This window comes from Bubalus bubalis, chromosome 9 (assembly GCF_019923935.1).
Source record: "Bubalus bubalis isolate 160015118507 breed Murrah chromosome 9, NDDB_SH_1, whole genome shotgun sequence".
Lineage (NCBI taxonomy): Eukaryota > Metazoa > Chordata > Mammalia > Artiodactyla > Bovidae > Bubalus > Bubalus bubalis.
The window spans coordinates 30,092,152-30,119,933 of NC_059165.1; the positions used below are offsets into that span (position 1 = coordinate 30,092,152).

General features: G+C 37.9%; 1 protein-coding gene across 7 annotated transcripts in view; it reads right to left on the bottom strand.

Moving 5' to 3' along the window:
* Positions 1-27,782, bottom strand: part of ZFYVE16 (zinc finger FYVE-type containing 16) — a 60,377-nt gene that overhangs the window by 31,631 nt on the left and 964 nt on the right. For 3 of the 7 annotated variants that reach the window (XM_006065097.4, XM_006065096.4, XM_006065098.4), the window contains exons 2-6: positions 12,087-12,195; positions 9,186-11,455; positions 7,214-7,310; positions 4,187-4,348; positions 1,353-1,495 (exon numbers count right to left, since the gene is read on the bottom strand). In XM_006065097.4, the coding sequence (XP_006065159.1) occupies positions 1,353-1,495; positions 4,187-4,348; positions 7,214-7,310; positions 9,186-11,455; positions 12,087-12,156 (2,742 nt within the window). In that variant the 5' untranslated portion in view covers positions 12,157-12,195. Of the gene's footprint in view, positions 1-1,352; positions 1,496-4,186; positions 4,349-7,213; positions 7,311-9,185; positions 11,456-12,086; positions 12,196-25,356; positions 25,481-27,637; positions 27,705-27,782 lie in introns of all 7 variants that reach the window. The other 4 variants (XM_025292276.3, XM_006065099.4, XM_044947347.2 and 1 more) reach the window with 3 other exon arrangements.

Consider the following 27,782-nt stretch of genomic DNA (forward strand, 5'->3'; position numbering starts at 1 on the left):
ATAAACTATACATCAAATCTGCTTCAATTAAGCCCCCCTTCCCTTTTTTTTTTAAGACTGGCCAAACCTGAGTCAGTAGAGAACTATTAATGAACTCAAGTAATACTAGCCTCTGTAAAAATTCCATTTTGTTAAAATATTGATTGAGGGTAGGTGCTAGCTAAGGAACATACTTTTGGTAATTATGGCTCCTTATAAAACCTAGCTCTTGAACTCTTACTGACAAACAACATTAAGTTTATACGGTATGGGAACTTGAAGAGAGGATACATGTGCATCTTGTCTAATGTATGTACCCTGGATAAACCAGGTAACTGGCTCAGAAGAGATGCTCAATAAATCTCTGTTTAATGAATAAACAAGATTTCTACTTCATATGTTCATATTTGCTTTTGTAAGTACATTACTATTTTACAATTAAGAGTTCTTAGTGGGTTTGGATTCTATGTCTTCTATTTAACACCTAGTATGTCTGTATAAATATATACTACCATCAAATACTTCACTGAATGTTTGAAAATCATTAAACAAATTAGTCTAAATTGCCTTACTAAATCTCAGTTCTATTTCCCCATACTAGGGGTTCTCAAAATGTGGTCCAGGGATCTCAACACCCTTTCAGGAAGTCAGTGAGGTCCCAGGATTTTCTTCATTTAACTAAAACATATCACAACAGATTGAATTTAGAAGTAGATGTAAGAATCTATCTTCTATTAAGCCAGATGTTAAAGAAATTCACACAAAATATAAAACAATGTTATTCCTCTCACTAAAGTTTTATTTTGAAAACTTTTCATAAAAATATTATTTCTATTAATGAATTTTTAATTAATTTAAAATTGTCAGTTTTAATTCAGTAATTATCAATAAATATAACCCACATAACCTACAGTTCTTTTGCGTTCTCAATAATTTTTGAGAGCATAAAGGGGTCCTGAGATAAAAAAAAATTTTAAGAATCACTGCCTTAAACTGACATTAAAAAATAAAATCTAAAATATATTCACTACATCATGTTTCTCATTTAATGAAGCTCAAAGACTTTTTAAAAAAGTACTCTAGTAATCAGGGGCTTCCCTGGTGCCTCAGTGGTAAAATATCCATCTACCAATGCAGGAGGTGCAGGTTCAACCCCTGGGTCAGGCACATCCTCTGGAGAAGGAAATGGCAACCCACAACAGTATTCTTGCCTGGGAAATCCCATGGACTGAGGAGTCTGGCAGGCCATAGTCTGTGGGGTTGCCGAAGAGTCAGATATGACTTAGCAACTAAACGACTCTAATAATCATGCAAGGAATTACCTATAAAATAAAATTTTACTAAATTAACAAGTCATTCTTTAGATTCCTTACCAATGGCATATCGGGTAAGAGAGGATTAAAGTCTTCAGGACATCTTTTACTTCCAGATGATAATTTTGTTGTATCTGCAACTTCACCATTGGGCAATATACCATCTGCAAACCACACTCTCTTCTGTTCTTTGGAGCATAATCCTAGAATCAGTTTAAAAAAATAAAGCATTTTAATTTGATATTGCAATGATTTAATATTAAATAGGTCAGGAAAAGTTTTCAAAAGCTTTTTCTAAATATTGGCAAGCCCTGCATTTCAGGGTTTCAAGGCCTACAGAAATGGCTTTTTGTGATTCATCTACCCGGAATAGTTTTTTTCCTAATTCCTACAAAGGCAGGGCTGGCCCTAGGAATCCCAAAGTCAGAAGAAGAGTAGACAAGAGACGTTATACCTTAAGGACATCGTTATACCTTATACCTTAAGGCATACCTATACCTTAGACGTTATACCTTAAGGCAGATTTAAAGCCTACATTTTTAAGGCTAACTTTGTGAGTATGGAGACCAAATAAAATTTAGGGACTAAGACACAGGGAGGGAAAATGTAATAGATCAGAGCATGGTAGATAAGCAAAGGGAAAAAAGTATTAAGAACAGAAGAAAGAAGCATAAAAAATCTAAAAAAAAGAAATGGGATCACTTGTGCATCGGAGGTCAACTTCTACTTCTAACAGAAGCACATGTTTTGTTCTTATAATGTTGGATATTTACATTTTTTAATACAATTAATTTATATTTCTTAATAGTAATTAATATTTTCCTCTCAGATTTGGAGGAAATAACTAGATGTCAGCATATCTGTTCCCTTTTGTTAAAAAGCATCTATGGAGGAAGGTTATGAAAATTCCTACCAGATTTTAGAACATATAAACATCAAAAGGACCAACTTTCCATATCATAATACAAATAACACTGAAAAAATTGGACTCATACATAATTTCTGCAACGTGGGTGGATATATTTTAAAAGGTATCTTTTTTGTATTTGCAATGCTTCAGAATTTAATAATTTTAAAGTCAATATAAGAAAATATATAAATATTTTAAAAAGTGGACTCATCATCTTTAGAGTTATAATAACCATACATGCTGAACCTCATTATTTAAGTTACCATGATAAATAGAATATAGCTATTAAGTGAGAGAGAAGTGAAACTCAAAATAGTTGACAGAAATACTTGAATTCGTCTGACAATCAGTTATCTTCTAGCATGTTACAGACTAATAGTTTATGTTAAAAAATATACACAGTACTGAACAGCACAGGGAACTACACTCAATATTTTATAATAACCTATAAGGGAAAGAATCTGAAAAAGAATATATATACATATGTAACTGAATCACTGCACCATACACCTGAAACTAACACAACACTGTAAATCAACTATACTTCAATTTGAAAATTAAATGAAAGTCTACACAGGTTTTACTCAAGATCCTAAACTACAATAGGTTGTAAAAAAGAACAGCGCCCAAAGGTTTTTAAATCTTTAAAAGTTTTTTAGAAGATATAAGAAACATTTTTTATTGTAGTGAAATACATATTTAAAAATAGATTTTTAAGGAAAGGGAGACATGCCAATTATTTATCTATTGTCTTTCAAATCCAAGCCCACCCTTCTATATGGTGCTCTTTGATACTCTTTGGACATCTGAAAGGTGCAATTCCCAGCCCCCCATGCTAGTTGGTTCTGGTCACAGGTACTAATGACAGGCACTGGCTGAAGACTGAAAGGTGGGAAGAGAAGGAATTCTTTCTGTTTCTAGTTTCTGCCAAGATCTCTGCAGCAGCACCACCACCAGATATACCTAACATGTCCCATGAGTTTCAGTACTCCTTACATCAATTAATCAAGCTGGGAACAGTCCTTCAGTCATCTTAACACCAATCCTATGAGGCTCCTCAGTGGTCCCAGCATTTGCCACTTGGTGTTCCTCTAGAAGCAACAGCACCAGCCGCATGATGTGGTACCCTAATCCATGAACACCACGTCTGAGAACCAAGCATCTCCTGGTATTCCTGTACTGAGTTCTAGTAACACTGACTCTCCCCTTTCATTCTCCCAACCCTAGGGATAGCAGCTGCTTCCTGCACTTACTAATCTCTGAGTCCCTTGTTCAGTCACTCAGTTGTGTCTGACTCTTTGAGACCCCATGGATTGCAGCACACCAGGCCTCCCTGTCCCTCACTATCTCCATGAGTTTGCCAAACTCATGTCCATTGAGTCTGTGATGCCATCCAACCATCTCATCCTCTGTCGTCCCTTTCTCCTCCCGCCTTCAATCCCTCCCAGTATCAGGGTCTTTTCCAATAAGTTGGCTCTTCACATCAGGTGGCCAAAGCATTGGAGTTTCAGCTTCAGCATCAGTCCTTCCAATGAATATTCAGGACTGATTTCCTTTAGGATTGACTGGTTTGATCTGCTTGCAGTCCAAGGGACTCTCAAGAGTCTTCTCCAACACCACAGTTCAAAAGCATCAGTTCTTTGGTGCTCAGCTTTCTTTATGGTCCAACTCTCAAATCCATACATGACTATTGGAAAAACCACAGCTTTGACCAGATGGATCTTTGTTGGCAAAGTAATGTCTCTGCTTTTTACTATGTTGTCTAGGTTTGTCATAGCTTTTCTTCCGCCCTTGAGCGTCGCTTGAGCATGCCCTTTTTGTTCTTCTACCCTTCTAACATACATACCCTTCTAACCAGTCCCCTGTATTAAGTTCCTTCTGGCAGCTAGTCTAGGTTCTCTGTTCTCACTAGATTCCTGAATACTAGAAAACGTCTATTTTAATAATTTATCTTTAATATTAGACAGAATTTTCTTCTAGTTACCTTCAACACTTGGTTGTTTAAGTGCTGAGATTGGTAAAGTTGTAGGTGAAGGTATACTTGATGTTTGAGTCTCCTGAAGAGGCTGGACGGTGGCACACTCATCAGAATGATTAGATTTAAGATTAGAACCAGTTGGACTCATCATCCTTTCAAATGCCTGAGCTATAAAGGGAAAAAAATTCATCTCAGATGTTTTTAAACTTCAAAGTAAGTTATGATAAATATTCTATTTTTCAAGTTGTAAGGAGAAAGAAATCAAATGGCTAAACGAGAAGTGGCACGTGGGAAAGATAACTTTCTTACTTCCTTATTTTAGTTGGCAGCATTCTACTTCAGTATAAGCTACCAATTAGTTAATTCAATATAATTTTGGCTTATGTTTGGTATCTACTAAAGAAAATCATTGTTATTTAATATGACCATCTGTTTTTGCCCTTGTACCCTTAGAGTCTATTTCCAGTATAGTTCCTAGTGATTCTTTAAAGACATAAATCATATCATATCATTCTTCTGCTTAAAATCCTTAGTGGCTTCCCTACTAAAATGAAAATTTAAGTTGTTACAGTGGCCCACAAGACCCTGTCTTAGTCTGCTGCTGCTAAGTCGCTTCAGTCGTGTTCGACTCTGTGCGACCCATAGACAGCAGCCCACCAGACTTCCCCACCCCTGGGATTCTCCAGGCAAGAACGAACACTGGAGTGGGTGGCCTTTTCCTTCTCCTAAGAAGGAAAATGTCTTAGTCTACATTTCTATAAATCCCGCCTCTGCTTTCCTAGTCAGCTGATACCATTTCTCACTAAAATCCTACTTACTCATCATGATACAGCCACTGAGGCCTCCTTGTTCTTCAACAATGAAGCAAGCACTCTTCTAGGTTAGGGTCTTTGCTGTTCCTGTTCTCTCTGCCTGGCATGTTCTTCCATATAGCTTTATTCTCTTATCTCCTTCAAGTCTCTGCTTAACATATCATAGTATCATAAGCCCTTATTCTTACCACCTTTTAAAATAACCACCTCTTGCCCCCAAATCTGTTACCATCTATCCCTCTTACACTTTTATTTTTATTTAGAATATTATCACCATCTGATATTCTCTTTGCTAGCCTATCCATCACTCCCCACATTCATAAGCTCTATGAGATCAAAACGTCCCATGTTTTGTTTTCAGCTGGATCGCTAAAGCACTGAACAGTACCTGAGCACTGCTGGATGGTTCTTCACCCACACAACATGGAACAGCACTGGGGGCCCTCCTGTAAGCATTTCTCCAAACTGATCCGCTACAAATGCTGCCACTGCTACAATAACCGTCTCCAAGCGCCACTGAATTAGCACCCTCATGCAATGACTTCCTCTAACCAAACAAAATCCAAACACAATACCCAGAGTTTCAAAGTAATTTCCAACCTGCCCTAAGTTTATGTAATGGCACTCACATGCATGCTTCTTCAAAACTTACACAGTTTTAGCACAACTTCCTCATTATCCAGTCAATAATGAAACTATCTTCTTCCTGGAATTTGTCCTAAAAGAGTCCTTGAGCCATTTTTCTCCTATTAGTAACATTATTTTAAATGATCATGTCTACTCTTTTCAACCCTAACGCTGGTGTTAAAGTAACTTATTTATGTTTTCTTGTGGTGTATAAATTAATGATAAACAGAGCTACAAATGAAATTACATATTATATCAAAACAGAAGAATAAAACAGATATCTAAATAAAACAAATCCATTGGAAATATTTTCTTTAATAAACCAAACTTGATCTCAGTTTCCTAGTTGGTTTCCTTAATGACTGTATCTTCTCTCCTGGATCCTCAGAGTCAGAGTATGTTCTAATGTTCACCTAAAAATCTGCCTTGTCAACTCGAAGAATGTTTCAAATCTTCATGGCTTTATTTTTAACTGAGGAGAGATAATTATGTTGCAGCTTGCTCTAAGATTTCTTAATTCTAGCAGATTGCTTGGCGAACAGTACCAGCAGTAGTCTTAAAGGCTACTGAAATGGCATAAGCAAAAGATATATAAGTACTTAATTTCTTCATAAAGACTGGTGGTATTGTGGAAATATTAAAAGATTTACACTCTATTATCTTCCAGAGCAGAGGTCAACAGCAGGGAGTAAAGCAGCTTACCTCAGGCTAACAGACTCACATCAGAGCTTTTTGAAGAATTGCTGAAAAAATTTATCTTCATTCAAAAGAGAAAAACAAATTATTATCAGGTATTTATTCTCCTGGCTAACAGGAAGCAGTACCTGAGCTAGTGCACAGGTCTGGTCTTAAAAGTCCCAAGTAATATTTGCTGGGAATTAAACTGTCAACAAATCTTTAAAAATGCCAAGAAGTACTCAAAGGAACAAACATGTATTTGAAGAAAAAAACAAACATACACATATATAGACACATACACAACTGTGAGAACTAAAGTAAGACCACCAAAATTTTTGCTGATAATAATAGTAAACTAGCTAAACATACAAACAAAATTATAAAACTGAGAAAGGAGAGAAAAATGCAAAAGACGAAACTGTACAAATAGTGTAACAGTCCTAAGAATTTATATAAAAATTATAAGTATTACTATCTTATCTTTCATTCCCACTGTAGGTTGTAATTTTCCATAAGGTGGGAACTATTATCTTGCCTTATGCTATTAATACATAAGACTGGGTAATATTTACTGGTAGATATTCTATAAATGTTTAGATTAAGATGATGAGGATGACAATGATGGTGACAAAAGCAAACAGGCGGATGAAATGCAGCATTTAGGGACTTGGTACCTGTTAAAAGTTAATGAACTGCCATTCCAGAAACTGAATGCTTCCTTTCCAGACTGGTAGTAATAATTGTGAGAGTGGAACAAAAAGAAGAGAAACCAAGCCTTGGGATGTCCCACCTAAGCCAGATAAGTCAACACTAGGTCCTCGCCTTAAGAAAATAAAGAAGTTTATCTTTGTCACAATCTAGTTGTTTTTAAGATATATTCAATTACTGGAAGAAGAAATGTCAGGTTAATACTCACCTTTACTAATAGTCTCATAGCAGACTACACATACTCTTGCCTCCTTCTCTAGATACTGCAATTTACACTTCCTATTACAACAGACACCGCAAAATACCTGAAGAGAATAAAACATCAAATTTGATTTTGTTTCAAGCATGGTTATACCTACTGGAGGCAAACACCATTTTTCTGATTACATGACAATTTTTCTAATCATCATAATCATAGGTAATTATTAAAATGATTCTTTTTATTTTTATTGTTTTACTTAAATGCTGCTGCTGCTGCTAAGTCGCTTTAGTCATGTCCGACTGGAGTGGGTTACTTAAATGAGGTTTCTACAATTTAAAATTGTTACTGATGAGAATTCCTTTAAATCAATTACGCTAATTAGAAGAGAAAAAAACTTTCTTAATAAGTTCACAATTTTAAAACCTTTCTGTCATCCTTTACAACCCCCCTTTTTTTAAAAACTTTTTGGCTGTGCTGCATTGCATGGGAGATCTTCAAATCCCAATCAGGGATTAAACCCAAACCCCATGCAGTGGAAGTACAGTCTTAACCACTGGACTGTCAGGGAAGTCTCCTTCCTTTACAACTTTTAAAAGTAGAATGTTATTCAAAAGAGAAACAGACTCAGATTTATAGAGAACAAACTAGTGGCTACCACTGAGGAAAGTGGGGAAGGGCAAGACATGGGTAGAGGATTAAAAGGCACAAACTAACAAGTGTAAAATAAACTACAAGAATATGTTGTACAGCACAGGGAATATAGCCAGTATTTTATAATAACTACAAATGGAGTATAATCTTTAAAAATTGGGAATCACTATGTTGTATACTTGAAACTTTCATAATACTGTAAATCAACTATACTCAATTAAAAACAAACAAACAAACAACACAAATAGAGGGCTTCCCTGGTGGAGAAGGAAATGGCAACCCACTCCAGTGTTCTTGTCTGGAGAATCCCAGGCACAGAGGAGCCTGGTGGGCTGCCGTCTATGGGGTCGCACAGAGTCAGATGCAACTGAAGTGACTTAGCAGCAGCTGGTTTACATTTGGAGAAGGGAATGGCAGTCCACTCCAGTATTCTTGCCTGGAGAATTCCATAGACAGAGAAGCCTGGGGGGCTACAGTCCACGGGGTCGCAAACAGTCGGACACAAATGAGTGACTAACACACACACACACACACACACTGGTGGCTCAGTGGTCAAGAATCTGTTGGCCAACGCAGGAGACACAGGTTCCATCCCTGATCCAGGAGGATCCCACATGCTGCAGAGCAACTAAGCCCGTGTGCCACAACTCTTGAGCCTGTGCTCAAGAGCCTGAGTCGCAACTACTGAGCCCATGGGCTGCAACTACTGAAGCCTAGCACCCTGGAGCCATGAGCCTCAACAAGAGAAATCACTGCAGTGAGAAGCCCGCACGCTGCAACTAAAGAGGAGCCCCTACTTGCTGCAACTAAAGAAAAGCTGAAAATGCTGGGGAAAAATGCAACGGTATTTCTATAGGCAAGCCTTAGAATTCACAGTCAAGACAGAACACAAATGAAGTCATCTTCAGTGTTCTGAACCTCGTGCAAATCAATCTGCTTTTTTTCCTCAGTGTTTACCTCAGGTATCAAGTGTTAACACTAGCTTGCAGAGTAGTCCTGAAATTAAGTATTCAAGGATAAACTGGAATTAAACTGAATTCCGTACATCTGATGTGTTAATGTCAGGGAGAAAATGACACATAGTTAGATTTCACAAAAATTAGTGTTCCTCATTTCCCAGTATGTAATACCCATGACTGTGTGATATTTATTCAAACCTCAAGCAATCTATAAAAATGGCAGGGCTTTATATATTTCCACATAAATGAAAAACAATGATTTTAAATTAACTGAATCTTTTAATCATCTATTAATCAGTTCTTCTGTCATGTAACATTTCATTTAAAATGCCTCAAAAGAATAAAAGACAAACATTTTAATAGCTTACTTTTCCGCATGCTCGGCAATGATGTCTCCGTTTCGTAAAAGTAAATTTGACTTGGCAGTTCATACAGTTTGGAGCTTCTGAATCAGGAACCCAAGTAGGTTGTTTCTGGCCCAAAACAAGGCCATCTTTGCAAGTGTTTGCAGGAAGAGATTCTTCATTTGCAGTTACAATACTGGACCCACCTTCAAAATTACTTTCTATATCAATGTAATTAGAATCGAAGCTAACCTGAGGATCAGTCACAGAATCTGTAGTACAGGTTGCGACAGTGGTATTTGCTGTCCTGGGTTTACTTTCAGGCATATTTGGAACATCCAGTTTATTTGGTTCCTTTGAACTCCTTGTTCTTGACGGAACACTAAACAATTGCTTAGGCCTGGCCCCTCCAACATGCACAGATTGACTGTTACTATCAGAGGCTGATAAGTCATTTGTAATCTCAGACTTACTGCTAGATAACCCTTGTTCAACTGTAACTGTACTTTTTTCGCCTAAAGAAAGGCTACCATTTTCAGCTGTATTTTGTTTATCAATTGTTTCACAAATCATATTAATACCAGGACTTTCCCCAGTAGCTCCTGCTTCAGCATCAAAATATATATTATCAATATTTCCATCATCTAGGCCTTTCATATCTATCTGATTCATTTGAGATTTTGCATCATTTATATTTTCTTCAAATGATTTTATGTTACTCGTCTGAAGATACTGTTCAGTGAGAAAGGCATCAAGTTCAGCATCACTAATTGGTGCACCACTTTTCATGCCTTCATCAATGTTAAAGTAATCTAAGTCTTGTCCATCAATATCATTGCTTGAAAAAGTGAGACCTTCACAATGATCAGGAGATTCTGGGGCACTAGCACCAGAAAGCTCTATTTGAGATTCTGCAGCTGTATAAGAACTGCTGTTATCAGCGTAATCCATAGATTCAACTCTAATCACCATCTGGTTAGAATCTACCTTTCTATCTCCCATCTTTTCAGTTAATGGCTGATGAAGTATGTTTTTACATTTATCCTGTTTCAAAAGATCAGTCTCCTTCAAAGATTCCCCACCTGAAGTAACTTTCTTCTGTATTTCTTCATGTACAGTCACTGCATCCTGTACATTATCTTTATTTTCATTCTGGGGTAAAAAATCACCATGACCTTTACTGTCAATTAAAGATCCACACAAAGACCCAGGTACTGGAAGACAGGACAATGAGGAGTATGTATTTTCACTTGAAACATGTAAAGCTGAAGCAGAATCTTGGATTACATCTTTATTATCATTAAGATCTACATTTCTTGAGTCTTCTTTTGCAGATTCTTTTATAAATACAGCAGTCCTATCTTCCTCAAAGGAAAAGTCAGGTAACTTGGAATTTTCATCTCTTAAATTTGAATCATTTAAGCATAAACCTCCATCTTCTGGAAGACTGCAAGACAAAGCACTTGTGCTGCCTCCTTCTTTTAAACATTCTGTGGCAGCTTTAACTGGCACCTCTTCCTCCTCTTTTACCAAACAGCCAACAGCTTTTACTAATTCACATGGCTGGTTCTTGTGCTGTGGGTGGTCTTTGGCATCACACGCTTTGGAACTTTGTTGAGTCAAAGCAGATGGCATGTTAAAATCAGCAACTGGTTCTGACTGACTGGAGATCTTTTTATCCTCTAAATTTTCTTCTTCATTGTAATTACATGAATCTGAAAGTGCTATATCTACTTTTACACCAAATTCTGTAGTTCCACTGATTCCTCTGTTTTGTAATTCCGAGCTGACGTCGTTCTGTTCCTCTCTGACTGCATTCTTACCATGGTCTGCTGAAGACACACAGAAAGTTTCCGACACTGAAGATAAATCCAGTCCAGTCAAGGAATCTGCACTAGACTTCAAATCATCTGGCAATAATTTTTTAATATCTTCTTCACTATTAGTTACATGAACTAAATTACCCATGTCACTTATCAGATCACAGACAGGTTTACTACACCGTCCCATATACAGAGGCTGGATTTCATCTGCAGTGCCGCCATCCACAGAAGAAAGGAGATCAAGCCCTGTTACATTCTTTTCATTTTGTAAAGAAGTTAGTCCCTCAAGTACTTTTTCACTCAGGGCAATCTGATTTGTCTCATAACCTGTTTCTGATGAGACACAACAATTAATGCACTGTTGATCCTTTGGTAGCAATGAAGTTACTTGTGAGGCAGTCAACTCTGAAGAGACTGAATAGTGCTTAGAATCATACGCCTTTTGTGCATCTTGGAGATAATCTTGTTCATCTAATTAAAACAGGAATATAATGTTAGTGATGAGACCCAAATCAAAATTATTACAAAGATATTATGGTTTCTACAACTTCTAAGCTTGTTTTTTTAGACCAGAGATAGATTACTCTCTTGCAGAATGGTAATAATTTCAGGATTATTTTTATTTGGATTTAAACTATTTGGGGTTTTTACCTTTATTTATGTACATGTCATAATATGATAGAAACTTTACTTAAAATAACTCTGTTGCACTATAAAAACCAGACTAAGGAAGAGCTGAAAAACAATCTAACTTCTTTGTGCTGCCCACCAGTTTCCCTGTCTTCATCCTAAGATGTGGAAAACACTGTCTTTCATAGTAATGAAATACCAATTTTATGAAGAACTCACAAGTTGCTTTTAGCTGGTTCATATGCTGGTTTTAAAGGTCTTTCTTTTACCTAAATTTATATCTGGAAAGAAACTTTTAGTTTTCTTATTTCTATGTCTGGCTATTGGTTCTATTCAGTATAAGAATATACTAATTCATTATACAGAGATATGTGAATGTTTTACAGAAGATAACCATGTGACCAAAATTGAAACCGTATTTTGCTAAGAGTACTAATTACTGATATTTTAAAATTACATTAATGGTACAAACCTGGATTCTGTTCAAAATCATCGAGAAGTCTGTCCAAGTCACTGACTGCTGCTTTAAAGTAACTGTCCATTCTACTTGTAGACTTATTCAGAATTTAATTCTTGTGTGGCTAAAAAATACAAAGTATGATAGTTCCTTTAATTCATTATATTCCTTTAATTCCATGTATTGCATGCCAAGAAACACAGTCAGGGAACAGACACAAATAAAATTTAAGAGTATTGCTTTGAAGAATCTGTGATATATCTGAGGAAATTCCTCTATACATACAAAGATGACATGAAAACAAACTAGCAATATAACATGTATATATAAACTACTGTCAAATTTAAAACACTCATCTAAAAACAAACAAAACAAAACACTCATCTAAATAACTCATAGGTCCAAGAATTCATAGTTGAAAACTAAAAATAGTTGTAAGTACCATGTATCAAATAATATAAAATATACTACATATAAATAATACTGCACGTAAAAACTTGTGAGAATCAGCAAAAGTGGCACTTCAACAGATACACAGAGACTTAGATGCTTAAACTAGGAAAGAAAGAACGGAAACAAATAAGCTAAGAGCAGAAATTAAAGAAACAGAAAATAAGCATACAAGAGAGGTACAAGAAAACTAAAATTAACTTTATGAATAAAGTAGATAAACCTTTGATTTGTGGCAGGAACTCCACCAAATAAGCCTAAGAGACCTTGAAGGAATCTATCAATGACTAACGGGACAATATAAAAGAACACAGGGGCTAAGCTGAAGGCGATCCCACTGGCTTAAATGGGACAAAGTGAAATTGACGTCGCCCAGTCGTGTCCAACTCTTTGCAACCCCGTGGACTGTAGCCTACCAGGCTCCTCCATCCATGGGATTCTCCAGGCGAGAATACTGGAGTGGGTAGCCATTTCCTTCTCCAGGGGAATCTTCCCGACCCAGGGATCGAACCCAGGTCTCCCACATTGCAGGCAGACGCTATAACCTCTGAGCCACCAGGGAAGCCCTAAATGGGACTAGTGAACATCAAATAAATGAGGCCTGACCACAAATCAAATGGATTAAAACACACACCAAGAGAGCATAATGATACTAAAAACAGAAACAAAAACCACCACTCATTAGAGGGTTGCTAGGGCAGTAACTCATTACTCTGAAAACTGATATATTAAGAGAAAATAACTAAGAATTTATTTTGCCCTTTATTTACAAAACGTACTTTAGGATAACAAAATAGCTGCTAAGGAAGAGTTCTTTAGATAAGAATTCCAGTTGATAAATGCAGAAGGATATTAACATTTAAAAAATCATCTCTTCACAGTCCCTAATGCAATAAATGGACTAGGCAATGGCTATCAATGGATGTTAAAACTGTTGGATGAAAGGCTGGTGGGAAACTTTATAACGTGGGATCAGGCCAATACATATGAATCCAGTGATCAATTTCACCATCAATAAATGTGAAAGAACCAAACATTATGTGCTTCATGTGGAAGACATACAATCACCTACAAAGTATTCCTGCCTTAAAAAACAAAAACAGTAACTGACTCCAAATCTAATCAAGCTTTTAGCACTAACTGCATGTTTACAGGAAATTCAAGCATAGAGGGACAAGTTAAACGACATCATAAGAAAGCAACTAAGACTAAGTGCAGAAGGGGGAACACTTCCAGCAATGTTCCTCAAACAGCTGATAGTGAATGACTTTTTAAGCTTTCAGTCTGTTACAAACTGTTGCTTTTGTAAAATACAATACAAATTTTGCAATAATATACAAACAAAAAGATATACATTATTAAACACATGTGAATGGTGGCCTGACGTACGGAAAAGGAGAGGAAAATGAAAGATGAAAGACAATAAACAAATGCGAGCGCTTTACTAGAGCCACCGATGATAGTCACCACAAACTGGGGACATGAAGCTCAAAAAAATGATACTTTAAAGACGTAATTAAAAAGGTTAGACAGAGCTTAATACAGAATCAAAGAACTGAAGACCTATCTGAAGAAATAACCTCAAATGCAGCCCAGAGAAATAGGGAAGAAGAAAATATGAAAAAGAAGTTAAGAAACATGGATGACAGAATGAGAATGGAGCCCTACAAGGAGACTAGAGAGCATGGAACAAGAATGCTTCTAAAGATAATGCCAGGAGTTCCAGAACTGATTAAAGACACAACAGATACAGGGAACCCATTACCAAGCAACATAAATACAGCTGACCCTTGAACCACATGGGTCTGAACTGCACAGTTCACGGACATGCAGATTTTTTTCGATAGTAAATACTGCAATCCTGCACAATCAGGGTTGGTGGAACCATGGATCTGGAAGAACCACGGGCACGGAGGACTGACTAGGTTATGGAAGAATTTCTGACAGCAGAGAAGGTCAGCATCCTTAACCCTCACATGGTTCAACAGACTGCAAAGAGGAATCCACAGTTACTCTATAGTGAAACTTTGAATCCTGAAGACAGAAGAGACAGAAAGAAAGGGTCATCTTCAAAGGAACAATTAATTATGCTAGCACAAGGTAAACTTCAGAACAATTCTCAATAACAATGGTATGTCATCCTAATTCATTCAAGTGTATTACTTCTATTTCCATTTTAAAATTGTGGTTATACCATACATATACAAAAGTACATGAAAACACACAGACACCAAAAGAAATAAAAGGAGCTTGGAGGAAGATATAATATAGGAAGAAGAAAACATCAAAGAAACTTACATTCTCAGAAAAAAAGCAACACAACTATGAAACAGCAATAGGAAGCCATACATAAGGAAGATATGAAGAAAAAAGTAATCATGGAAATTGATAGCAGCAATCTAAAAATTCAAGTGAGGATTACGGGATGTAGTAAAAGCAGTGCTTTGAGGTGTTTTTAATAGTATTAAGTGCATATATTAAAAAAGAATTATCTAAAAATCCATATGCTAAGCTTCCATCTTGGGAAATCAGAAAAAGAGCAATTTAAGGCCAAAGTAGGTAGCAGAAAAGATAAATAAAATACATTAGAGCAGAAATCAGTAAGTTAAAAACAGGAAAACAATAAGAGAAATGAAGAAAATCACTGAAAACAAAAACTCTTTACAAAAGTAAAGGTGATAAACTAGGCTAATTTTAAAAAGAGAGATACAAATTACCAATATCAGAAATGAAAGAGGGGTCATAACTACTGATATGATATCATGGACACTTAAAGAAAAATAGAGGAATATTATGAACAACTCTATATCCCCAAACTTGATCATTTCAATGAAATGGATCAATTTCTTGAAAAACACAAACTACCAAAATTCACACAAGGAGAAACAGATAACCTGAAGTCCTACATATATTAATGAAACTGAATTAATAATTAATAACCTTCCACAAAATAAGTCACCAAATCTAGATAGCTTCACTTGTGAATTTTACCATTTAATGAAGAAATGATCCCAATTCTCCAAAGTCTCCTCCAGAAAACTGAGACCAGCATGACTCATAACACCAAACCATAAAGACATTACAGGAAAGGAAACTGCAGACCAATGTAGCTTATGAACATAGAAGTAAAAATCTACAACAAGGTATTACCAAACTGAACCCAACAATGCATAAACAGAATTATACACAACCACCAAATGGGATTTATCCAGATAAAAAGGTGGGTTCAACATCTGAAGATTAATCAATGTAATGTACCACATCAACAGACTAAAGAAGAGTTATCAAACAATCATACTGACTGATGCAAAAGAAAAACCATTTGACAAAACCCAACACTCATGATAAAAACTCTCAGGAAATTATGATTAGAGGGGAACTTCTTCAGTTTGGTAAAGAATATCTACAAAATATCTATAGCTCCTTCCATGGACACATCAAAACTACTATTTATTTTTTAAATATTTATTTATTGTGGCTGTGCCAGGTCTTAGCTGTGGCATGTGGTTATCTTGGATCTGTTGAGGCATGCAGGATCTTTTAGTTGTCGCAGGCAAACTTAGTTGCAGCATGTGGGATCTAGTTCCCTGACCAAGGATCAAACCCAGGCTCCCTGCTTTGGAAACACAGAGTCTTAGCCACTGGACCACCAAGAAAGTCCCAAGATTACTATTTAAAGAGCAACCACTGATGAGAACTTGCAGAAAAAGTCTTCTATAACCTAATATAAAGAAGGAACCACAACAAGATGGGCAGGAAAGGTGGAGACATGGTACAGTCAAGGCACATATCCCTGGGTGGGTGACCCATAAACAGCATAAACGATTGCAGAGGTTCTGCCCAAGGAATGAGAAGCCTGAGCCCCACAGCAAGTTTCCCAGCCTGGAGGTCCTGCAACAGGAGGATAAGCCCTCTAAACATTAGGCTTTAGGCTTACACTCAGGAGAGCCAGAGGGCTGGGAGAAACAGAAACTTAAGCGTTCACACAAAATCACACATGCTCTGAGATCCAGGGCAGAAGCAGTAATTTGAAAGGAGGTTGTTCAGACTCACTTGCTGATTTCAGGAGACAAATGGGACTCACCCTGGGGACACAGATGCTGGCACCAGTGATTTTGAGGAGCTCATTCTACCATGTGGACACTTGTGATGACAAACATCATTCTGGCTTATTAACCACAAGATCTGGACCCAAGCAACAGCAGGCCAGCATCAGCTCCAGGACATCCCAGACCTCAAAGCCACCCATGTCAGGAAACAGTCCCACCTACCAGCAGGCCAACACCAGCCTCAGAACCCAGCTTCACCCACTAATGGGCCAGTACTAGTTCTGGGCCAATCAGCTCATAATCCAGCCCTGTCCACCAGCAGCCCAGCATCAGGATTGGAACACCCCAGGCCATACAGCCAGCCATGCCAGGACCTGCCCCTGCCACCAGCAGCTGGCAGCCTTCACACTACTTAGAGCTTGGCAACCAAACCAAAGAAGAGGTCATCCCACCACAAAGGAAGGGCCCCTGCAGTCCACCCAGAGTGCACTCTCTAGAGCACATAGGTCTGGGGATGAGAGGGCAGTGGGTGTGGGACACCACAGGACATCTTCTACATAAGGTTTCACTAGTCCAAGATCAGGAAGTGTAACCAACCTACCAAATACAAAGAATTAGGCAACAGAGGAGTATGGCCCAAATGAAGGAATAAAATAAAACCCCAGAAGAAGAACTAAGTGGAGATAAGCAACCCACTTGATAAAGAGTTCATGGTAATGATCGTGAAAATGCTCAAAGCACTTGGTAAAAGAACAAATGAACACAGTGAGAAATTAGTTTCTAGCAAAGAATTAGAAAACATAAAGACCCAAACAGAGTTGAAGAATACAATAACTGAAAGAAAAAAATACACTGGAAGGAATCAGCAGTAGGATGATACAGAAGAACAGATCCGTTAACTGGAAGACAGAGTAGTAGAAATCACTCAAGCTGAACAGGAAAAAAAAAAAGACAACTTAAGAGAACTCTGAGATGACATTAAATGTACTAACTTTACATTAAAGGAGTTTCAGCAGAGAAAGGAGCAGAGAGAACATATTTGAAGACATAATAGCTGAAAACTTCCCAAACCCTGGGTTTGGTGATGACCAATGACATGAGAAGGCAATGGCACCCGACTCCAGTACTCTTGCCTGGAAAATTTCATGGACGGAGGAGCCTGGTGGGCTGCAGTCCATGGCATCACTAAGAGTCGGACACGACTGAGCGACTTCCCTTTCACTTTTCACTTTCACGCACTGGAGAAGGAAATGGCAACCCACTCCAGTGTTCCTGCCTGGAGAATCCCAGGGACGGGATTCTCCGTCCTGGAGGACGCCTGGTGGGCTTCCGTCTATGGGGTCGCACAGAGTCGGACACAACCGAAGTGACTTAGCAGTAACAGTAATGACATGAGACATGAAAGAAAAATTGGTAAGTTGGACCTTATAAAGTTAAAAATATCTGCTCTGAAAAAGACACTGTTAAGAAAATGAGAAGACAAGCCACAGAGTGGATGACAAGAGTTGCAAAACACATAACTAATAAAGGACTTGTATCTAAAATCCTCAAAAAACTCTTAAAATTCAATAATTATTGGGTTGGCCAAAAAGTTTGTTCGGATTCTTCCATAGCCTGAACTTTCTAGCTTCCCCAGTAGATAACAAACAATCCAATTTAAAAACGGGCAAGAGTTCTGAACAGATACGTCTCCAAATAAGAAAGGGAATCAATCCGGAATATTCATTGGAAGGAATGATGCTGAAGCTCCAATACTTCGGCCACCTGATGCAAAGAGCCAACTCATTGGAAAAGACCCTGATAGTGGGAAAGATTGAGGGCAAGAGGAGAAGGAGGCAACATGGGGTAGATGGCATCACTAACTCAATGGACATGAGTATGAGCAAGCTCCGGGAGATGGTGAAAGACAGGGAGGCCTGGCGTGCTGCAGTCCATGGGGTCACAAACAGTCAGACACAACTGAGTGACTGAACAACATAAAGCACAGGGAACTCTGCTCAATTCTCTGTAATAACCTAAATAGGAAAAGATTTTTAAAAAGAATGGATACATGTATATGTATAACTGAATCACTCTGCTGTACAACCAATTTAAACACAATTATTGTTAATCAACTGTTCAGTTCAGTTCAGTCACTCAGTCGTGTCTGACTCTTTGCAACCCCATGAATCGCAGCACGCCAGGCCTCCCTGTCCATCACCATCTCCCAGAGTTCACTCAAACTCACATCCATCGAGTCGGTGATGCCATCCAGCCATCTCATCCTCTGTCGTCCTCTTCTCCTCCTGCCACCAATCCCTCCCAGCATCAGAGTCTTTTCCAGTGAGTCAACTCTTCGCATGAGGTGGCCAAAGTACTGGACTTTCAGCTTCAGCATCATTCCTTCCAAAGAACACCCAGGGCTGATCTCCTTTGAAATGGACTGGTTGGATCTCCTTGCAGTCCCAGGGACTCTCAAGAGTCTTCTCCAACACCACAGTTCAAAAGCATCAATTCTTCAGCGCTCAGCCTTCTTCACAGTCCAACTCTCACATCCATACATGACCACTGGAAAAACCATAGCCTTGACTAGACAGACTTTTGTTGGTAAAGTAATGTCTCTGCTTTTCAATATGCTATCTTGGTTGGTCATAACTTTTCTTCCAAGGAGTAAGCATCTTTTAATTTCATGGCTGCAGACACCATCTGCAGTGATTTTGGAGCCCCAAAAAATAAAGTCTGACACTGTTTCCACTGTCTCCCCATCTATTTCCCATGAAGTGGTGGGACCGGATGCCATGATCTTCGTTTTCTGAATGTTGAGCTTTAAGCCAACTTTTTCACTCTCCTCTTTCACTCTCATCAAGAGGCTTTTTAGTTCCTCTTCACTTTCTGCCATAAGGGTGGTGTCATCTGCATATCTGAGGTTATTGATATTTCTCCTGGCAATCTTGATTCCAGCTTGTGCTTCTTCCAGCCCAGTGTTTCTCATGATGTACTCTGCATAGAAGTTAAATAAGCAGGGTGACAATATACAGCCTTGACGTACTCCTTTTCCTATTTGGAACCAGTCTGTTCCATGTTCGGTTCTAACTGTTGCTTCCTGACCTGCATATAGGTTTCTCAAGAGGCAGGTCAGGTGGTCTGGTATTCCCATCTCTTGAAGAATTTTCCACAGTTTATTGTGATCCACACAGTCCAAGGCTTTGGCATAGTCAATAAAGCAGAAATAGATGTTTTTCTGGAACTCTCTTGCTTTTTCCATGATCCAGCGGATGTTGGCAATTTGATCTCCAGTTCCTCTGCCTTTTCCAAAAGTGCTTGAACATCTGGAAGTTCACGATTCACGTCCTGTTGAAGCCTGGCTTGGAGAATTTTGAGCATTACTTTACTAGCGTGTGAGATGAGTGCAATTGTGTGGTAGTTTTGAGCATTCTTTGGCGTTGCCTTTTTTGGGGATTGGAATGAAAACTGACCTTTTCCAGTGCTGTGGCCACTGCTGAGTTTTCCAAATTTGCTGGCATATTGAGTGCAGCACTTTCACAGCATCATCTTTCAGGATTTGAAATAGCTCAACTGGAATTCGATCACCTCCACTAGCTTTGTTTATAGTGATGCTTTCTAAGGCCCACCTGACTAATCAACTGTACTCCAATATAAAATAAAAGTTAAAAGGCTTCCCTGGAGGCTCAGTGGTAAAGAATACCCCTGCCAGTGCAGGAGACACACGTTTGACCCCTGGTCTGGGAAGACCCACATGCCATGGAGCAACTAAGTTTGTGCTACAACCATGGAGTGTATGTTCTAGAGCCCAGGAACCACAAATACTGAGCCCATACACCACAACTACTGAAGCCCACACGCCCTGGGGGCCGTACTTTGAAACAAGAGAAGCCACTGCAATGAGAAGCCCATGCACCACAAAAAAGAGCCCCTGCTCACTGTAAAGTAGAGAAAAGCCTGCACAGCAGTGAAGTCCCAGCACAGCCGAAGTAGAAATGAAGTTAGTTTTTAATTTAAAAAAAGATGTAAAATTTTGAAACAAAGATATGATAAAACGCTGAACATCATTTATCTTTAGAGAACTACAGATTAAAATAACACGGTATCATTTTGTATCTCTCACAATGGCTGAAATTCAAAAAAAACCCTGACAACACCAAATGCCCCAAGGATGCCAAGCAGCAAGAACTTTCATTTAGGAATGCAACATGTACAGTCACCTTGGAAGACACCTTGGCAGTCTCTTATAAAACTAAATATGGTCTTACCATATGGTCCAGCAACGGTAATACTAGGTATTTACCCAACTGATTTAAAGATTTATGTCCACACAAGCACTTAGATGTGAAAGTTTATAGCAATGTTATTCATAACTGCCAAAATGTGGAAGCATCGAAGATGTCCTTCAATGAGTGGATAAATAAACCTTGGTACATCCATGTAATGGAATATTATTCAGTGATATGAAGAAATATACTATCAATACACAAAAAGATGGATGAATTTTAAATGGGTATTGCTAAGTAAAAGAAGTCAGTCTAAAAAAAATCTATGTACTACTATAGGTTTCTAATTTTATGATATACTGGAAAGGGTAAAACTAGAAAGACAGTAAATACATCAGTGATAACCCGTGCTTTGGACTAGGGGAGGACTGAACAGGTAAAGCAAAGTGGATTTTTTAGAGTGGTGAAATTATTCTCTACAATACTATAATAGTGAATACAAAACATTAAGTGTTTAATACCCATACAACTTTGTAATACAAAGAACAATCTCAATGTATGCAAATTTAAAAAATATTTAGAAGGCTGGAGAACTCAGATGGAATGCAGAATCTGGGGGAAAAAAAATGTCTAAATGCATTATGAATATATAAAACAACTATGCTGAAAAGGGTGGAAAAATAAAAGTTCTACCTTGGGAAATGAGTGGAGTCTAAAAGCAACACAAGCATTATACTCTAGTTCAGGGATTCCCAACCTCCAGGATCTAATGCCTCTGGGGTAGAGCTGATATAATAATAATAAAACACAGAATAAATGTAATGCACTCGAATCATCCTGAAAGCACCCTCCCCAGCCCGGTCCATGGAAAACTTGTCTTCCATAAAACTGGTCCCTGGGGCAAACCACCCAGAGGTTGGGAACCGCTGCTCTAGTTGATAAAACTGTTTCCCATGGAGGTATGGGTTAATTCTGAAACCCCCATACACATAGGCTAGAAATGAAATTAAATAAATGGATGGCTGATGGTGGGAGCAAGGTCTCCCACTTTTAGAAGGAAAGGTTATAGGTAAGTTAAGGGGAAGAGCTAGAATATGATCCATATGATAACAAATTTGAGTTGGAGACATCAGAATAAATTCATGTTCACCTTAATATGGACACAGGTGGTTACACATTTGTAATAATTTTTTACTTGAAATATTTATAGATATTATCATAAACCCATTTATCTCTTGCTCCATCAGCTAAAAGGGCCTAAAAGCAAGACAATCCTAGTGTCAACAAACACACTAGTGCCCGTGTGTTTCTTCAACAAAAGGAACCAAGGTTCCTTGCAGGAATGGCTGACGCTAAGACTGGGACAGGAGATATACAAGAGCATGGAGTATCTTATAATGCCAGAAAGTAAGGAAATGCATGTGCACACACACAATGAAGGAGGTATGGCAAAATGTGCCTCCCACTCGGTCTTTTTCAGCAACTACTAGAAAATGTACTTTGCCAACATGAAGGATTTAATAGACACCAAGGAAGAAAGACCTGACATCCTGGAAACAAGCTGTCCACCACAGGGGAGAGACAAAAGAAATTCACAGACGACCATAAAAGGTCACTTCAGGAAGACAGCTGTGCAACAGGCCTAGAGAGCTACCCAAGACGGAGGCAGGGAGAAGGGTGACAGGAGGGATGCTGCAAACAAACAGGTTATCTGACATGTGTGAATCTACCAAAGATTTACGTCTTGTCTGAAAGTTTGTTAACATATTAAAGATAAAAAAAAGATATATTTAAAAACCAAGGTAATTTTAACTATAGGAAAAACAAAATTATATAAGAACATATCATTATAATATACTACCTAGCTCAGCTGTACAAAATATTTACATGGCTAAACAATGTGTGCTGTGTGCTCAGTCGTGTCCAACTCTTTGGGACCCTTTGGATTGTAGCCCGCTAGGCTCCTCCCTGGTGGGCTGCTGTCTCTGGGGTCGCACAGAGTCGGACACGACTGAAGCGACTTAGCAGCAGCAGCAGCAGCAGCAGGCTCCTCCGTCCACAGGATTTTTCAGGCAAGAATACTGGAGTGGGTTGCCATGTCCTCCTCCAAGGGATCATCCCAACCCAGGGATGAAACCTGCAACTCCTTGTCTCCTGCACTGCCAGGCAGATTCTTTACCACTGAGCCACCTGGGAAGCCCCTAAAAATTAACATATAATATGCAAACATAAAGGAGAGAAGTGCGGTGTTTAAATGTGGAGGTTGGTATAACAAAACTAAACTCCCATCTTCTGTAATAGGAAGTTGGTAAATAATATCTAAAACTTATTTGTTTGTTTACTTTGTGGTAGGATGGGAGTAGGAGAGAGAGAGAGCTGTATAAGAAAGCATGTTATTTAAAAACCTAGAGGTGAAAAGAGGCAAATTGCTGACTGTGGGGCAACATTTCTCGATAAAGGTTCTGTGAGATAATTAATCCTTAATGTTCTGAGGCATCCACTCTATGTAATGTATTAACATCTCTCCTATGGAGAAGGCAATGGCAACCCACTCCTGTACTCTCGCCTGGAAAATCCCATGGACGGAGGGGCCTGGTAGGCTGCAGTCCACGGGGTCGCTGAGGGTCGGACACGACTGAACGACTTCCCTTTCACTTTTCACTTTCCTGCACTGGAGAAGGAAATGGCAACCCTCTCCAGTGTTCTTGCCTTGAGAATCCCAGGGACGGGGGAGCCTGGTGGGCTGCCGTCTCTGGGGTCGCACAGAGTCGGACACGACTGAAGCGACTTAGCAGCAGCATCTGAAGTGCTACTGCAGTTGACCCTTTAACAGTGGGCTACAGGAGCTGACTCTTCATGAAGTTGTGTGTAATTTACAGTTGGCCCTCCATATCCACAGTTCCTCAGTGTCTGAAATTCCTCTGTATCCATGGATTCAACCAAGCAGGATCATGTAGTACTGCAGTATTTATTTACTACTGAAAAAACTCAAGGTCCATGAATAAGTGGACCTGCAGTTCAAACTTGGGTTGTTCAAGGGTCAATTGTAGTTATAAATCACCCTTGGGGGAACTGAGAAAACAGTCAGATTATTTTCTGTGTTTGTGATTCCGATGAGGAACACTCAGAAAAGTTGCTTCTGTTTTTGCTTCTGCAGAGTGGGATTTACGGGAGAGCATGAGGGCAGAGGGCTGCTTTTCATTATAAGTCTTGTAGTATTATTTGACTTTTTAAATTATGTACAGGTATCCTTTTGATAAATATTACATTAAAAATAAACATAGCAAAAAGTAATGAAGGAACTCTGAATACAAAATGTATTAAAAAAAATAAAGTGCAGAACTGAAAGAAACAATTCTCATTAGAAAAAGCCAGATAATTTTTCTTAAAGAATATAGAATTTATTAAGTAATACTTAATAAGGAATTTCTACTTACAAAGTATTTCTGTCTAAATAACAATACTACTAAGCACTATGTTCTTTAAGGCACCTAAAAGATACCCAAAAAGTAGGATAATTAAATCATAATCTAATAATTTATAAAAGGTATGATGGGTGTGTGCTTAGTTGCTCAGTCATGTCCAATTTTTTGCCACTCCATGGACTGTATCCCACCAAGCTCCTCGGTCCATAGACTTCTCCAGACAAAATGCCAGAGTGGGTTGTCATTCCCTTCTCCAGGGGATCTTCCCGACCCAGGGATTGAACCCTGGTCTCCTGCACTGCAGGCAGATTCTTTACCAATTGAGCCACGAAGGAAGTGTGATACTGAAATCTTTTGACATGAAATCTTATTAAACTGCACATACTTCCCATTTCAATCAAATTTATTGTGCCAGTAATCCACCTTGTAGAGAAGACACAAAAGAAATACAAGATATACTGCCTATTCTAAGGAATTTTATTTACATGTGCATAATAACCTGTTGTAAGTAGTATCTTTACTCACTTGGTTATTTATGTACACACAGTTTTACAAACAATTACTTACAGTATTTAGTTTTACAAAAATGATTTTTAAAAATCTCTTCATGAGTGAAACCAAATTGGCAACAACATGGAAGATTTGTCAGAAAACAAAAAAACAACAGTAAGGAGGCTCCTGAAATGGTTCAAGTGAGAGATGATGAGAGTCTGAATTGAGACAGATTAGACAGAAAGGAAACAGATATTCAAGTGGCTAAAGAATGGTGACTTTTGGAGAGTGAAAATAAGGGAGAAAGCTAGGATTAGCTAGGTTGCCATCACAATGCGTAGGTGGCCCGCAGTGAAGTGAAGTGAAGTGGCTCAGTCATGTCTGACTCTTTGTGAGCCCATGGACTGTAGCCCACCAGGCTCCTCCATCCATGGGATTCTCCAGGCAAGAATACTGGAGTGGGTTGCCATTTCCTTCTCCAGGGGATCTTTGCAACCCAGGGATCAAACCCAGGTCTCCCACATTGCAGGCAGACGCTTTAACCTCTGAACTGTAAGATCAGCTAGGTGGCCGGCAGTACCACTGACCATAACGGGCAATACAAAGAGGAACGGGACTGAGGGAAAACAAGAGTTTACGTTTAGACTGGTGTTTGAAGTACCTTGAGACTGTCCTGGGGGAGATGTCCAATGGGTAGTTGAATGTAAGGATCTGGAATGCAGGAGAGAGGTCTGAGATAAAGATTTGGAAATTGGCAGCACATAGCTGTTAACAGATGAAATCACCTAGGAAGAGAATACAGAAGAGGACAGGAGCCTGACATCAGATAGCTAAAGGCCACAACTGGTGTCCTAAAGCCACTCTGAAAGAACTTTGCCCAGAGTTCTATGTACTTCTATAGAAAAATACCCAATATATAATGTTAAAAGACAAAAAAAAAGAAAAAACCAAATTCTAAAACCTCATGCATAGTACAAACTCATTTTTACAAATAAGTTGTAAAAAAAAAAATGATAGTATTAGCAAAGGCACAACGAAAAAAAAATACAGAGGAGCAAAGACCAAACTATTAATAATGGTGTCTGAGATTATGTAAGCTTTTCATATCTATATGTCCTTATAGCATTTTTTAACAAAAATATACTACTATAAATAGGAAAAAAGTTAATTTTGTTCCTTTCCTTCAAAAAATGATAGCATGTATCCTTATAATATAAAAAGATATTACAAATCTTTTAGAAAAACACTTGGACACTGGACCATAAACAGGCAAAAAATATGAACAAACAACTAGTAAAATTATGAAAAAAAATTCAGTGTACAGTCCGCACTATCAAAGTAACACGAACTAAAATACATACCTTTGGCTGCCTACTAAATCAGAATACAATCTTTCTATTAATAAAAGCACACATGGTTTTAATAAGGGTCTGATAAAAAGAGCATCACAGACCCTGATGATAAGAAGTAAAGCAGTATACTCAGTCAGGGGAACAATATGACAATATATACCAAAAGACTTAAGAAAGATTCCTAAGATTTGATCTAATAATTCTCATTCCATAAATTCAAGAAAATAATTCAAAACGACTAAAACTATGCAAAGGTATTATGCCAGATCATTAATGAAAACAATCTAGACACCAACATTAGGACATAAAAAGTTATGTGGACATCAAAAGTGATGTTTATGTCTGTCAAGACTTTTTAGGTACATACTCTATGACCTAGCAATTCTACGTCTAGAGAAACACTAGTACTATGCTCAAGAATACATCACAAAGAACTTTCAATGTTGCAGTGTTTGTAATAGTGAAAACTGCAAAGAACCTAACAGCTCATCAATATGAGAACGATTAAATCAGCTTTTTCAAACTGTAGTCTGAGGGCTCCTAAAAACCCCAAATCTTTTTGGGGGGTGAGGGCCTTCCTGTCCAAATATTTATCTGTGTAAGGATGGATTTTCTTAATACGCTTCAGCTTAAATAAGGTAGCACACCAAATGAGATTCTACTTGTCTCCTATAATACCAGATGTTAAAGTGATCTACAAAAAAATGTAAAAAAAAAAACAAAACCAATATTAAAAAATATAGTTTAGCTATTTTAAACATATATTATTAATATATAGTTAACTGGTTTCTTGTTAATTTTACATGAATAAAAAAATTAATTTTCAGTTTCAATTTCTAAAGTAGTATATATACTTCATTAGAAAAACAAAAACTCTATTACTCCTCGATAATTTTTAAGAGTAGAAAGGGAACCTGAGACCCACTGGATTAAATAAACTGTGATACTTTCATATTATCTAGCATACCAGGGGATGATACTTAACAGGGAATTCAGTTTTACCTGTAATATAACTATTTCAAAAGATAGTTGGTTCATGTTATCAGTTATGATTTTGTAATCAAAATCATAAAGTTATATTTATGAAGTTTTTTTTAAATATGGGGAAATGCTCAAAATATAATTTTAAGCAAGAAAAGTGGGTAATCCAACTGTATAGAAAATCTCATCATCTTCATTAAGAAAATGCCATGGGGAAAAGACTCAAGTAAAAAGTCAAAATTAACTATTGTTGATTACCTTTAACTGTGGAATCATAGTTGATTATTTCCCCTTTTCCTTTATTTTAATATTAAAAAAAAATTTTACCCCAAACATGCAGTTTAATAGCCGGGTGAGAAAAAAAGGAAAAGAAGTTAGGTGAAAAATTAGTTCTACTAGATCAAACCACTGAACTTCTGCCAATTCAAAAGACAAGCTCAAAACAATAAATTAAGGAACCTAATTCGATCAACAAGCTGCCTATTTTGTCAAAGAAAAAAAGTTATCAAATGTGGGGGCTAGAGGGTGCAATAACACCCTCAGTCTGGAATATAATAATAGGCAATCACAGTAGTACAAATGAAGTTAACAGTTTAAAAGTTAGATCACCTTTTATAATTTTTCAAAGGTACAAAAGAAAACGCAGACGGAAGGAACACCGCCGCGTCCTTTGGGTCTAAAACGACGAGAAAAAAAATGCCTGGGTGCTGGAACGGGCTTTGCTAGAGCTGGGGCGGCGATGACAGATCGGTCT